The following is a 16,511-nucleotide window of genomic DNA, read 5'->3' as shown; positions in this document are numbered from 1 at the left end:
CCGCTGCGTTGTTATTGTACACTGTCGCATGTACACACATTTGGCACTTTGGTTGGGATGCATGACCGTGTTGTCATCATGCCGGCGTCTCGATTCCTGTGTTTCCTTACTTGGGGGTCGGGGGCGCCATAAAATGAGCCATTAATGATATAAAACTACATCATTAATTGAGTATTTTGACTATTAAAATCTCATCATTACAATGTTTGTGTTCCTTTTCTGATGAGGTTATGATGGCAATCTTCTAAGTCCAAGCTCTTTTTAATGGTTTATCTTCAGCCAAATTTTCCTCATTATGGCTTTCAGTATATTTGGTTACGTTTTGTTGTTGTGACTAAGAAGATATGAATGTTTAGTTACGTTCTGTTTTTCATCTCGCACAAGTAGTTGCGGTTAAGCAACTCAACAGGAATGGTTCCTTGGAGGATCATCTTCTTGGTATGCTCCAAATTACTTAATTTGCATCATTTATAGACATCATTGCAAGCTGCTCAAGGGCTTGTGATGAGATTCTAATGATACTACAACTTAGCACAGGGTTGATGATCACTTGAAATGTTGCAAAATCAAACAAACTAAATTAGAGAGTGAGAGTTTATTTTCATTTTCAAAGTTTTAAAACTTGGCACAAGCAGTTACAAATCTCATGCTATCTTTATTTTATTGTGTCCATTTCTTCAGACAAACCATTTTTTCAGACAAGCACTTTCAAATCTCATGCTCTTCACAATTGATGGTATTTGATTTCTCTTTATCATGGCTTTGCAATGTGCCTGTAACTCTTTTTAATGAAATCTTTGGTATCTACTTATCAAAAAAGCTGTTGATAACTTGATTGTAATTGTGTATGAGGTTGATTTTTTCCTGCAATGGTATAAGAAGCATCTTATTTCGTGTAAAATGACTTTTTTTCACAAGTTGAATGACTTGGATTCTACATTCTCATCATCTTCAAATACTGAAGTAACTAAATGTGGGTTTAATGTTGATAGATTTCACCATGCTGCTCATCCAAGAGACGTAACATCTAGATCGTTTAAGAGGGGAATGAGAAAGAGTTATCACAATGTTATTATAGTGTTAATACAGTGTATCACAGTGTTGAGACTATTATATTTCACTTCATAGAAAATGTATGTGAATTTATTGATTCACATTTTTTCCTAAAAAGAGTAGTCCCCTTTATTTGCTTTTCTTTTATTTTTCATTTCTCATATTATTCCAAAACCATATACAGCCTCTATTATGTTGTTATTATTCCGGTTTGCATGAAATCGAAAACCAGATACAGCCTGTGTTGTAATCTTGATGTAGCCAATTCTTCTAGTTTTATTATGTTGGGTAACTAAATATATTTTGATTGGGTGCCAAGATTATGAGGTAAAAGGAAACAAATTCAAGCTATGACTAATTGCATATTTTTTTTAAAATGGGTACTATCAACTTGAGAATGCAAGTGAAGTTAGGTTCATGTTGCACCATTAGCAGCAATGGAATCAAAACTGAAATCATTCATGAGATGTGCACAAGCTATTTTCATTACAAATGTTACTTTAATGGACCTACATATACACTTTTTGTACATTATGACCAAAACATAGGAGGAGTACCATTACAGTTGATCTATTCAATAACGATATATTCCATACAACGTGCTATTTACATATAGTTTATCCAACCAAACCAAAAGTATTACAATCGTGACAATCCAGTTTGAGAAACTTGTCTGCTATAGCCGGGAGAATATTTTTCATCTGTATGTCTTGCTTTTATCTTTCTTCTGCAGCCAACCATTCCTTAACTTTTGTATCAAATGGAAGATTCATTATCCAACTAGAAACACTAGACTGCAAAGACTTTTTTTCCACCTAGCTCTTCTATATCTTATGCATATGTTCATTAATTTTAAGCATGGCTTGAACGTAAGAAAATAAAAATCAAAATAACTTACTCCGTGTGTGTTCAAAAATACTATAGTCAGATGCCATATCTTCAATAGACCATATAGACTGCAGGAATGATGATCATCATACTTGGACCAAGTGATGTGAAAACATAAACAAAAGCTAACCTCATGAAAGTGATACCTTCTTCGATGTTTAATTAACAATTCCATCAGCGGCACTATAAAACATATCCATAAGCATTGTCTTCCCTAAAAAAACCGCAATAGTTATTAGTTACTTCAGTTAATTGTTTTATTTTTAGTAAACAATTTTGAAACAAGTTAAATGGACAGAGAAACTCAAAATGACTGTGAATTAGGCAGGAGGCTTAAATCCACAGCAACATATTTTGCAATGATGAATAATTCTGAAAAACCAAAGACAAGTTCAAACATAAGAGTCTGTCTCATTTACATAATTGAATACATAGTAATAGAGCTTAGTGAATGTCTTTGTTATAACATAAAATATGCATGCTGAAAGGGATAAAATTAGGAAAATGCTTGGGTGCCCACCAAATGTGCCCACTAAAAGTGCTTCCTAGTTTTTTTTTTCTTAAATGTTTAAAAAAGTTACCGCTAGTGAATTTGTGTCATGCACTTCTTAACATTATAAGAACAAAAAAATCAAAACACACTAGAGGGCACTTTGGAGGGCATCCTCGAAACAAGCATAAAATTACCCCCCCTCCCCCTCCCCCTCCCTAGCAAGACACTTGCTTATCTATGATGTGCCATAGCTTTCTTTCATTCCAACTCGCTTCTTGATTTTTTTTCTTTTTTTCTTAGGTTTGCAACTTGAGGAAAGAGAAACTTGCCTCTTACCTTAGACAGTAGCTGAATAAATTGTAGGCGTAATCCAAAATGGTTTCAATTTTATAATCATGCAGCAGTTATCAACTTATCACCATACCCCTAGCCATACCATTAACAAATTTCAATTCATTCCAACATGGTACTTTTCTTTTGGTAATAACATTTATTGAATTTCAACTCAATTAACTTGGACTCTTTAGAGTTCAATAATTGACACAAGAGTCAAAACCGTAAATTGAATGACTTGAGAATTCATGAAATACTTTGTCAATTTACATGCATGAATTTCATAGACTCAGTTACACCAAATATTACTAAAGAAAGCAATATACAATTAAATAATCTTCATCAATCTATTAACATGAAGTTAAAAACTTTCTTCATCGTATACAAACAAGTTTAGTTTGAATATCCAGAACTCATCTAAGCCTACAAGTCAGCATAGGTTAAGTCAGATTGACATTTAGGAGTTTGAGTACATGATGGAAGCTTTCATGAAATGGTTTTCTAACCGAACCAGATGAATATAGCACATACTTGAAAGCTGAAAAATCCAAAATCCAAAACATGAGAAAAGAGTCATTATCTATCTATCACTAGACAGAGACAATGGTGGTAACAGAGGCAACTAGGGCAAAGGATGGGCGACATAGGGGCAACTAGGGCAGAGGCTAAATGTAATAAACATTTCTCTAACAATGGTGGTAAAGGAATATTAAACGTCAGCTATTATACAATCAAACCCTAGAATCTCATATAACATAACCCTAGAATTTCATGTAATCCTTTTTAAAAGCATTGTATAAGAATAAATACCTTAGCCCGTCGGAGGGGGTGCTGGGCAAAGGAATATTCGACAACAATGGAGATGCTGGGCAAAGGGAGGGGTGGGGGAGAGAATGGGCGACTCGGGGGTGGCAGGGGGAGAGGTCGAGTGGCGGGGGATAAACAAGACGATGGGGGTAGGGGTAGGGGTGGGGGTGGGGTGAGAGTGCAGACAGAAGGAACGAGGGGGATGGGGAGAGGAGGTTTGCTGGGAAGAATGGGAAGAATCTGAGAGACGCGTGAGTTTTGTTATAGGGAGAAAATGGTAATTTTGGTAAGGTGTGTAGTGGCTGTTGCCGAATAGTGGATGCTCTCAAGAATTTTTCTTTTCCTTTTCTTTAAATCCACAATGATTCGGTTCGGGCTAGTCGGTTAATACCCGATAACTGAAACTCTCCTCTCCTCGATTCCTTGAATGCCATCGTTCTGATTCTTCTCATTCTCACTCGCCGTCTTTGATTCATCTCACCCTCGATTCCTCAAATGCCCTTAGAGGAAGGATTTCTCTATCTCACAGGCTCTAGCTCACTGCTCCCTCTCTCTCGCTTCTCCCTTGCAGCTCGCTTGCCTTAGGGATTTCTCTGTCTCACAGGCTCCAGCTCGCAGCTCCCTATCTCTTGCCTCTCCCTCGCAACTCGCTTGTTCTCTCAGTCTCACTCTGTAACTGAAGGTATGAATGATTTTACTGTTAGGGTTCCTGGGTTTGGGTCGATCTTGGTTGTTTAACTATTGGGTATTATAGTTTTTCGATTTTCAATGGTAAATGCTTGGCTGAAAATGCAAATCTCTGTGTTTGTTTGGATGGAGGTTTTTACCATTGACACGAGTTTCGTCATTTTGAGAGTACAAGGATGGTAAAATAAAAGTATTGTTGGTCCTCATATTGTGGTTAAGAGCTGTTTTAAAATTTAAGAAAATCACCAGAATATTGTTTGGTATTGAAATCACAGGAGTTCTAACTCCTGAGAGATTAAACATGTCTAATCAAGAATGGAATCTTCATTACTGAGGTGCAATGGGCCATGATGTTGTTCATGGCACTATAATATAGGCAGAAATGTAAAATCGTGTCTTTTTTATTAAATATTGCAATAACTTTTCTTAGAATACATCCAGAATTAGAGCTACTGGGGAAAATGAAGAAATGAGTCGTGCTTTCAAAATCGTATGAGATTGGGAAAGAAAGTTCTTGGCTTGGAGCATATAATCTCTCAACTATCATTTCATTGGAAGATGTTGATTGACATTAAAAGAAAAAAAGGAAACTCAAGTTCAAATGCTTAGCAACGCCTCTCTTTCCCACTGGAATACCCAGATCCATAGAGGTAAAACTGAATCCTCTTACTACTTTGCCGCATACTAGTTGTCTTTCGTGGGAATTAATCGGCTAATTCCTACCGATGATTAGGGTTAATATAATTAACTGGGCACTCAAAACATTTAAAATTTACAAGTTACTGTTCTAAATAATATTTCAGCAGAAATTTAGATGTAGTGTTAATGGGGGGACCCAACAATTTTAAGGGATTCTAGTTCTAGGTAACCCTCCCCTAGCAGCTTGTATCTTCCCTACTACTCCATCCTGGTGCATTCAACATGTACAACGCTCCCACCAATTCATTTTGCAGCATTTGTTCATATCTATAGCATGGCAAGTAAAGTACTCTTAAAATGAACAAAAGATTGAAGTGCTTGAATGGGTTAGCATGAAGAGCTAATGCTAAGCAGCTATAATGAACTTTTCTGACATTATGCATCATTCTTCATAGAAAAACAATGCACCCTGAACTCCGGCAGCCATGCTCAATCATGCACCAGTCACCAAATATATCAATCATTCAATAACTCAAGTAATGTGTTAAAGATGTTTACATTGAGCAGCAGTACTGCATGCAGTCATTCTTCAAATATTGATTGTTGACAACGGCAAATAAAAAAATGACTTGTTGGAGGGGAAAAAAAAAAAAGACAATTTGTTAATACTAATTGTCCAAACATGTGTTAAAAAACATTGGCCAAGGAAAAATGATCACTACTCAGTTATTTATTTTTACTAGCTTCCTTGACTATAAATATCTATGCATGGGAGATTTGTGATCAGTACTCATGACTGACAACCTGGTTGAACCAACAAAATATATTCACCAATATTATTAATTTTCATTAATTCCTTGGATTCATAGTTGAGATTATCGTTTTGCTCTTTATCTTTCAATGTTATAGTTTTAATGATCCTCGAATTTGTAAATTTTTTACTGAGTCCCTTTGTCAAACTTCCATTTGAAACTTTAACAAAAATCTAATGTAGCACGCCACATAGCGAAAAAATAATAAGAATTTTGAAAAATTCTAAATGAAAGTAATTAGGTCATGAATTAGGAAGTGATTAGGGTTGAGCCACTGTACTGGAAGTAAGGTAAATTACGAAGAATTTTCTTGTTTCTCAATATTATTGAATAGAACAATATCAACAATGTATGTAAAAACTTCTAAATATCACAATAGTTGGATAATTTATTGATGAATTAATGATAACAGGTCGAAAACCATTAACCATAAAACATGAAAGATAAACCTATTTTGAAAATCCATCCATTGGTTTATTGGCCCAACAAAAGGGAACATATATTCCGTTTTGGCTGATATGCCAATAATTCATACAACAAATATACGTGATGATGATATCCGATTGCAGCTTTATAATTTCAGTTTCATTTTCCTGTCGAAGATGCTTGGCCCATAGGTTGAAATGATCATATCTTTAAGAATGGGGAGCTGAATCCATAAGAAGATGGTGACTGGAACACCACCCAAACAAATGAGAGGAATTGCAATCCTTGATTGCTCGTGTAGGATGATTAAAAGAGCACTGGCAAAGGTTATCATCATGGTCGCAATAGAGCAAAAGAGGGTGGAAAGGCCTATTATCATCTGTCTCGGCAAATATTCGAGAAAATCATCTTCTGTATAACGTGAGGTAAGGATTCCCAAAAACATCAAGACTGAAGTTGAGGATAAAAAGAAGGATAAGGCATCGCATATCATAAAGACCCTAAACGACTTTTTGTTCAAAAAAATAGGCAGACCCGTATCTTGGTTGTTACCTCCTGGAATGGTAAAGGCCACTGCAAACATAATGGTAACAATGAGAGCACCCACCACCGTACATGACCTTGCTGTGTCCTTCATCCATTTCTCTCCCTTTTCCATCATGTTCTCGTGCTTCTCTGTAAACAATTGTCGGGGAGTTAAACCATCCTTGTTGGTAGTTTCCTTATCCTTGGGATGGACAATTCTCTCTACCTCCTGCATTTATAGTATTAGAAAGACTGAGAATCTGACCTTACACAGAAGAAACCGTAATTTAACGAGGTCATAATCAATGCTTCCAAATTAGATTAATCGACGTAGTTCATGTTAAATCGTCATGAGCTCCATTGAATATCTAGTGCTAAGTGCACATATATATATATATATATTTCAGACATGTACAAAAATAGAGAAAAAGACTGGAATTGATATTCTATAAAACCATTAATCCTTATATATCCCAGTACCTCAACCTCTGCCTTCTAAGACCTGATGATCAAAATATTAAGATAGAAAAGGTCTCACAATCTTTATTTCATGCTTTTTTACGTGTTAAAATATTGTTCAAGATCCGAAATGCCAACAGGGCTGCAGTCCCAATTTGGATTAAGATTGGACCGCAACAGGATGACGTTGAATTGGAAGAATTATAAAAGACTAATATTGCACCTGTATGTAATAGATGTTCAATGTGCATTGGTGTTTCTCTCTGATCTGTACCATGAAGCTGAAAACTAATGTAGACTCGGGGTCGAGCCTTGTTGGAAGGGCCTACTTCGTATTTTTATTTCGATTTCACTTGAGGTATTGATCAAGTCAAACAAGAACTTGAGAAAATCTTAATTAAGTCGTGTTCCAATCTAGGAGTATGACACGGAATTGTTAATTAAGTTCAACTCCCAAACACTGCACAAATCTAAAGCTTGTATAAGGCTACTGATTACAAGCTAGTCATTTTATAAACTTCTTTTTTTAGCTTATCACCTACGACATGGGGAGGGAGAGAGAGAGAGAGAGAGAGAGAGAGAGAGAGAGAGAGAGAGGGGAGGACCTTGAACCATTGTAACTCTCTTTGCATTTGTAAAGCTGCCCCTGGGATTTGATTAACCCGAGTGGAATGTTCTAACATCCCTGCCATATGTAATATGTTATTTCCCTTGGCATCTTGTAAACATTTCATGGCGTTGTAGCTCATCATCGTATCTCGGGAGTATAGAATGCTAAAGATCTTTTCTTGACGATGCAAGACAGCAAGCATAAATATGTTTCTTCTATCTCCATCACGGTACCTTATAAATCGTAGGTCCGTTTCAAGCATCTTAGAAACAAACTCGAAACTCCCGTTCTTGGTAGCCCGAGTAATGGCAGAATAAACCCGACCATCTTTAAGTTGCTGAGTTTTTGATTCTGATATCACTTTACACATGTGAGAAAGAAGTTCATTGTACTGGTCATGGATCTTCTTCATTTCGTACAACTGCGTGATTCCTTTGACAATTATGATCGAGACATTGTCAATTAGTTGAAAATTATAAATAAACTAATAATAAAAAAAACAAAATCAGTGAATGATTAATTTGATGGAGTGTAGTACGGGGTATACCAAAGAAGTTGAGGCTCCTACGGCACAACTTCTTGACAGTGCATGAGCTAGCTTTGCTATAAAGCCACATCATGAACTATTCTATCATTATTAATACTTATTAGCGATAAAAAGCTACACCATTAATATTACTTCTCACTTATTTGTCTTAATTAATTACTATCATATTATATAGCTTTAATTAAATAATTAAAATTAATAATATATAACTTAATTTGGAAGTAGGGCATTTGCTCATGTTGATACCACATCATCCATTCTTATATTAATGAAAAGTCAAGTTAGTAAATATTAAAAAACATGAATTTTTAAAAATGTTAATTAGAACATTTCATATTTATACCTAATTATATAATTCATACGTACTTTAGTAATCGAAGAATGAAAATTTTATTTTATTTTTAAAAAAAAAAAAAAACTCTTTATTCATATCCTGAACAATTAAAAATAACAAATTTCTCATGCATTATACCGTTGAATATTGAGTACTAGATATTTGAAAATGATGAACTAGGACGTTAAATATTTTCTACATATTAGCTTAAATGTTATTTACTCTATTTTTGAAAATTATTAACTAGATTATTTGTTGAGAATTTTGACTTGCATAATTAAAATTATTCAATTAAAAACAATATATATTTTTTTGAAATATGTTTGTGAAGGCTTCGATTAATGACCATCGTTAATGTAGTTACATGAACATGTCTTATATGTGTTTTCATTATTCATAATTAATTTAGACTCAGATGCTCTGTTGCTTATCAAGATGTGGAGGTAAGTGTGTTACCAGCTAGGAGTTCAGACCATTGTCCTTTACTGATAAGATTGTGGCCTCAGATTACTCATACCAGAAAATATAGACCTTTTAGGTTTGAAGCCAGTTGGGTATTATCTAAAGAATGTAGTCAAAATGTTGCTAATGTATAGCAATCTGGACAGAAGAGCAATGATTAGGTTGAGCTGGTCAAGAATCATTTTAATCAATGTAGAGCACAATTAAAGCTTTGGAGTGTAGCTACCGGAGCCAGTATGAGGAAGATCATCAAGGATAAAACAACACAGTTGTCTCATTATTTTGAGAAGGAGATGCTCATGGTGTGGTGGAAATGCAGCAGGTTCAAAAACAATTAAATGAGCTTTTGGAACAGGAAGAAATTGCATGGAAGCAGATAGCCAAACATCATTGGTTAAAGGTTGGGGATAGTAACACAAGGTATTTTCATTGGTGTGCTAACCAAAGAAGGAAAATTAATCATTCTGGCTATGTGGAAGATGCTAGGGGTTGTTCATATGCTACTCACAATGACATCAGTAAGGTTTTCATGGAACATTTCAAAAATGTTTATAAAACTTCCAATCCAACAGGTATAGAGGATGTTCTGCAAGACTTCCACATAAGAATACCATCTGATTTTCAAGGAGAATTGGAGAAGGACTATACGCGTGATGAGGTCAAAAAGGCACTGTTTCAAATGTACCCTTTGAAATCCCCTGGGTCAAATGGTTTCTCAACATGTTTTTATCAGAAATATTGGCAAATTATTGGAGAACAGGTTAGTACAGTTGTTATAAATCTTCTTAATGGGAATGGATCATGGGAGAATATTAATTCTAATGTGTTGTGTTTGATACCAAAAAATAAAAATCATTTGAAGGTGGTAGATTATAGGCCTATCAACTTGTCCAATGTGTTATATAAGTTATGCTTTAAAGTGGTTGCAAATAGGCTGAAACCAATATTGCCTCATGTGATTAGTCCATATCAAAGTGCTTTTGTGGCTAATAGGCTTATTTCAGATAATATATTGGTGGCTTATGAGACTCTTCATTCGATGTCTACTAGGCTGAAAGGAAGGGAAGGTTATATGGCTTTAAAGCTTGATATGAGTGAAGCCTATGACCGAATGGAATGGGCTTTTATTCATGTTGTGTTGCACAAGATGGACTTTCCTTGTAAATTGATAAGTGGTGTTATGGTGTGCCTACAATCTGTCTCATATTCAGTTTCAGTAAATGGGATACCAAGTTAGAAGTTTTTTCCTTTAAGATGACTCAAACAAGGGGATCCAATTTCTCCTTATATTTCTTTGATTAATGTTGGACAGAATGGTGCTCTACATAGAATTCTAATAGGAAGAGATGGTTTTAGACTAAGTCATTTGTTTTTTACAGATGATAGTCTGACATTTTGTAAAGCTTCAATAAAGGAGTGGTAGTGTTTGCAAACCGTGATAAGTAAATATTAAGTCGCATCAGGACATAAGCCAAATAGAGATAAGACAACACTATTCTTTAGCAAGAATACTAGAACTGAGACAAAAACTTATTTGACCAGTGTTACTGGTGTGCCAGCTGTTAGCTGCTATGAGACTTATTTGGGGCTTCCTGTCATGATAGGGAGGGGTAAATTAAGATCCTTTACCTACATATTGGATAGAGTATGGTGGAGGGTCAGCAATTGGAAACTTAAGTTTTTGTCACAAATGGGAAAGGAGGTTCTTGTCAAAGCAGTTGTTCAGGCCATACCTACATATTGTATGTTTGTATTCCAACTTCCGAAAGGTATACTACAAGGCATAACTAAGATGATCTAGAATTTTTGGTGGAATCATAAATAGCAGGAAAAGGAAATTCACTGGACTAATTGGTCAATGCTAAGTAAGACAAAACGGATTGGAGGATTGGGTTTTAGAGACCTGGAATGCTTTAATAAGGCCCTCCTAGCTAAGCAATGTTGGAGACTAAATCAGAATCTGAGTTCTCTTGTTTCCAAAGTCATGCAAATGAAGTACTATAGGAATAAAGATTTTCTGCAATCGAGTTTGGGATATCAACCTTCATATGCTTGGAGGTCAATCTAGGGGGCTAAAAATTTATTACAAGAAGGTATGATCTGGAGAGTTGGAGATGAAAAGTCAGTTTCAATATGCAAGGATAAATGGGTTCCTAAACCTTGGACTTTAAAAATTCAGACTCCTCCTACTTCACCGTCCATATCAGCAAAGGTCCATGAACTGATTGATACTGAAAATTGCAGATGGAATGAGGGGATGGTGAGTGGTAATTTTGGTACAGATGATGCTGAAGCTACACTAAAGATCCCTCTTGGTATGATATGGAGAGAGGACAAACAGATATGGCAGTACACACATTCTGGTCTTTTCTCTGTGGGAAGTGCTTATCACTTATAGAGAATGATGAATGATAGATTTAATGGGGAACTTCCAACCAATCCTCTCGAGACATGTTTTGGAAATATCTTTGAAATCTACCTATTCCAAAGGTAGTTCAAGTCTTTATTTGGAAAGCATGTCATAATGGTCTACCAAGAAAATCAAACTTAGTCAAAAAAGAGGATACTTATATCTAATCTGTGTCCTATATGTGGTTTGGTTTCTGAAGATGTGATTCATACCCGTGGAATTGTGAGGCAGCAATGGATGTTTGGAGTCTTGGTTGCTTTAAGATACAAAAACAGAGTGCTTGGGGTTTGGATTTTTTTATCATTTATGGAGCATATGTCTGCAATACTAGAGCATCAAGAATTTGCTGAAATGGCCATGATTTTGAAGAAGATTTGGCTTAGAAGAAATGTTGTCATCTATGAGAACTTTTTCCTTCACCCCACAAGTCTTGTTTGTTAAGCTAGGGAGCAGTTACAAGAGTATTAGAAAGCCAAGATTGAAAGGGTACCCCAGAGCAGTCCTAGACAAGTTACACAGCAAGGTTTGGTGCTACCTGATAACTCATGGGTCTGAGCAAAATGGGATGTTGCATTTGATACAGCTCATTCTCAGATTGGCATTAGGGTACGTGGTGGTTAGGGATCTGGAAAAAGTCTTAGTAGTATTGAAGGAACCTGCTGCTTTTGGTGCTAACTCCACGTTTGCAAAGGCAAGAGCTGCATTGAGTGCAAGTGTGTTTTGTTGTGCTCTGGATTTTGAATAAGTGATGCAGTTAAAAAGCCCGAGGAGAATTTCCCTAAGTTTGGGCATATTGTGGAGGAAATTAAGCATGTTCTGCATGGGTTAAAAGATTGGCAGATTGGATATGTACAGACAGAGTTTAATCAAGTTGCTCATGTACTTGCAAAGGATGCTCTAGTATTATGTATCCCAGAATGTATTGGAAGGATGGTATTGTCTGATTTATATTTACTGTAAAAATAAATCAGATTCAATGCCATTATAAATAATTAGATAATATTAAGCAAAAAATCTACTCAACCTCCTACTATTCACACAACCTCCACACTCTACATTATTTTTAATTTTTATTATTTTTTTCTTTTATTAAATATTTATTATATAAATAATGAATAAATAATTTAAAATAATTTAAAAAGAATAAACTCAAAAAAAAAAATTTTAAAAATATTAAAAATTTTAAAAAGTGTGGAGTGTGGAGTGTGGTGGAGGTTGTGTAGCAAAGCTAAGAGTACTGATATTCCTCGATCCTATGACTATTTTACATGATTATTTTGCAATCAATCAATATGTTTTTTTATTTGAGTTTCAAATTTTAAAATAACCACCCTCTATTTAAAAATAATTATAAAAAAAAAAAAAAAGCATTATCAAAAAAGAAAAACTGAAGATTATGGGAAAGTAAGCTAAGGCAAAATTAGCATACCTGATATGATATTTTGATCTTCTTGATTGCTTTGGCGTTGTTCTCCGTTCGAAACGTTTAAACGAGTGTCACTGATCGAAGGTGCGAATGGAATGCGCATACCTTTTTAGCAAGCAAAAGTTAACAAATCTTCTTTATAACAACAAGAAAATAAAAAATAAAAACAATCAGCAAATCAAATCTTAAATATGCCCTAGGTTAACAAAGAAACAAGAGAATAAATAACTTTAAGGTATAGCATCGACTTTATAACTTAAGTATATTTTTTTGTTTTAGTAAAAGAGAACCTTTGAATAATTATATATGATGATCTTTGAAGTCAGATACATGAAATGTATTCTTAATACTTATTGAAATTATTTAGATTCATATTATATTTTTTATTCTTGAATTACATTTATTGTATATAATTTTAGATTTATATTACCTTCACTTTATCGAAAATAGTCATGGATTTATACTTTAAATTGATTTATATATATGATTTTAAATACATGAAATTTTGTTTTATATTTATAGGAGAAAATATACAAAGCCTCTCAAACTACCACCCAATTTACAATAACATCCTCAAAGTATCAATGTTTACAATCAATTCCCTTAAACTGCCAAAAAATTGCAATGTACCCTCTTTTCTCTTAAGAAGACAAAATAAGCTCTAAAAATATTTTAGAAATTACAAAATAACCCTATCAAATAAAAATAATAATGTTTAAATAATATTTTTTCACATAAATGCTTTTTAAGATAAAAATAATTATTCTAAAACATAAAGAGAAATACTTTTAAGAAATATATTTGTAAAATACTAAGTGCTTTTATGTTTCTCAAGTCTTGGGTTTGTTATCAGTATTTTTATTTTAATCTTTGAATTTTTTTCAAAATTTGTTGTTAAATTTCTAATGTTTCAAGGGGTATCTACCAATTTTTTCTGTAGGGGCGAGATTGCTAACTTTTCATAATTTCAGGGAACAATTGTCAGAATTGACAATTTTGGGGGTGATTGGAAATTAATGCTGTGTCAATAGTTTGAGGGGCTTTATATATTGAGAGGGGCTACAATGCCGCTCCACTCTTATTATTTTTGCTTAACTAATTCCAAATGATCTAATTAATTATGATTTTTTATTTTTATTTTTTATTTATTTTTTGTCTTTGTTACAATTAACAGATGAGGGATTAAAGAGTAGTACTACTCTACGCAGGAGAATATTTTTTTAGGAATTCTCATGGATCTTGATTTCTTTTTTAATTAATAAGAAATTAAAAGTAATCCAATATATATTATTGATGGTGTTTTTTTAAATGAGCCATTAATATTGAATAATATCACAATAATGTAAAGCAAGAGAATTAATGGATCAGAGTGGTAATACAGGAGTAGATGCGTTGCTTGCAAAACCCGAGCTGAATTCCACTTGGGAAGGAATGACGAATAGAGGCCAATGCTAAGATGGGAGACTCGTCATCCTTGTCAAGAGCCAGTGCCAAACGGGGGCAGGTTAGGATTAATCCCAAAGCAATATCTGTTAATGTGTACGTCGTACGTACCAGAACATGCATAGAAATGGTCAAAGACGAATTATTCTATTTATATTGCCAAGATCTCGAATGAATATATATATATATATATATATACACGCACGCGAGGTGGATTAATGTAATAAATTAACTGATATACCTAGATCGTATTAAACCATGTCAATCATGTATAAAATTTCTTATCAAACATTTCTATTTACAGAGTACGAGTTCTTACGTACCCAAAGTTCCGGTATAGATGGCACGGGTAAAAAGCGTAGCACCATTGCGATCCTGAATCTCCTGATTATTATCCTGTGGAATTAAATCTTTATCTGGAGTAAGATAATACAACTGGCGCGCCATTTCTATATGCCTGAAATCAATAGCCATAACAACTGGAAGATTTTTCCCTTCGGAATGTCTTATGCTGATCAAGTCAAAGTACTGTCGAAGCATGCACTCCACCATTCCCCATTTCCCAAGCACAACTGCCAAGGTTAGAGCTGTGTGACCGTCACTATCATACATGGCCAAGCCCTCATTCGACATTTGCATCACCAACGCCTCCACTATATGAACATGTCCATGTGTAACAGCAGTGTGAAGAGCCGTTTGGTCCTTATCTTGAATTTTCCAATTCAATGCACCGGGGGATAGAGACTCAAGAATTACTTCTGTCTCATCCAAATTACCGTCTCGCACAGCATTGTACAATTTTGTAAACTTACCGCGTAACTCTTCATCATCTCGACGTTCTGCCATTTTTTCTTTACTTTCTTCACAATGTTAAGTATTCAAGGACTAAGAATTCATTTGAACATTTGGAGTATCTCAAAATTCTAAAATAGTAGTGAAATAATTTGATCAAATTAGATGTTTTATTAGCCTGGTTTCGAGAAATAATAGAGAAAAAGTTGAATAAAAATATTATAAAGTTAAAAAAAAAAATTTGAATATAATTTCTTAATATAATTTTATTTTGAAATTTCTAAAAGTTATATTGATTTTTTTACTTGAATAATAATTAAATAATAATTCGATAAAAAGTTAACGATTTGAAATTGAAAAATACTTTTTTTATTCAAGTGGGTTTTAGAAATTAAATTATAAAAGTTTTTGATAATTTTGTGTTTTATTGTCCAAACAAGTTATTATAAATTAATAGGACAATGCTACAACTCCAGCTGGGGACTCCTGTTGGAGCTCTAACATGTGTTTTCATGTAATTTTTTTTTAAGTTATTTTTTATATAGATATTTTTAACACTTTTAAATATTTTTAAAAAATAAAATAAATTTAAAATATCATTAAAAAACACTTCCTTAAGTAGAAAGTAAAAAAAAAAATTATAAAAAAAATGCTTCTTTAATCACGAAGTAAAATAAAAAATCATAAAAAAAAATTTTATGATTTTTTATTTTACTTTGTGATTAAGAAAGTATTTTTTAATAATATTGTAATTTTTTTTATTTTTTAAAATATTTAAAAGTATTAAAAAAATTTATCTAAAAATAATTTAAAAAAAGAAAACACGAGAGCTCCGGCCAGAGCTCTAGCTAGCATTATTCTTATAAATATACATGCGCAACGAACGTATGTCAGAAATATATAGTACCAATTAACAAGTCAAGCTGGCAGATATCTGGATGAAGAGGGTCCAATTCATGAGATAAGTTCTATTGTAGAGAAAGAGATGTCTTGTAACTGATTTTCGTACAATAAATGAAATGAGAAGAAGTATTTTGATGTTTCAAAAAACCAAAAAAAAATCTGCTAAACCCAAAATACACCATAACCTCAACGTGTGCAAATTACGACAAAACCCCCATTCCATCTGTCAATTCCCTGATCACTATCCTCTGTTGTTTGTCAATTAAAATAAAAAGTTAAAACATTAGAACATTAGCTATATTGGTTTACCTAAATCTTTATGTAAAGTTTGTCGCACTTTTTAATATTTTTTTAATATTTATCTCTACTTTCTAAATGCCTATTTTTTTTTTTATTAAATATATTTTTATCTTCATTTTCATAATTTTCAATAACGGCCTATACATCAAAAGATCATATAAA

General features: G+C 33.7%; 1 protein-coding gene across 3 annotated transcripts; it reads right to left on the bottom strand.

Moving 5' to 3' along the window:
- Positions 1-6,162: 6,162 nt before the first annotated feature.
- Positions 6,163-15,356, bottom strand: LOC118348475. Of its 3 annotated transcripts, none has more exons than XM_035690216.1 (6): positions 14,678-15,356; positions 14,291-14,440; positions 12,915-13,016; positions 7,728-8,164; positions 6,691-6,892; positions 6,163-6,588 (listed from the first exon to the last, which is right to left on the bottom strand). In XM_035690216.1, exons 1-6 carry the CDS (start codon positions 15,198-15,200, stop codon positions 6,284-6,286), a joined length of 1,719 nt encoding a protein of 572 aa, XP_035546109.1. In that variant the 5' UTR covers positions 15,201-15,356; the 3' UTR covers positions 6,163-6,283. The 3 variants fall into 3 exon arrangements, with proteins under 3 accessions (XP_035546109.1, XP_035546110.1, XP_035546108.1); XM_035690217.1 differs by having other exon boundaries at positions 6,163-6,517; XM_035690215.1 differs by having other exon boundaries at positions 6,163-6,892.
- Between the last annotated feature and the right edge of the window lie 1,155 nt (positions 15,357-16,511).

Source organism: Juglans regia, chromosome 5 (assembly GCF_001411555.2).
Source record: "Juglans regia cultivar Chandler chromosome 5, Walnut 2.0, whole genome shotgun sequence".
NCBI lineage: Eukaryota > Viridiplantae > Streptophyta > Magnoliopsida > Fagales > Juglandaceae > Juglans > Juglans regia.
This window is presented reverse-complemented; position numbering and strand designations above follow the sequence as displayed.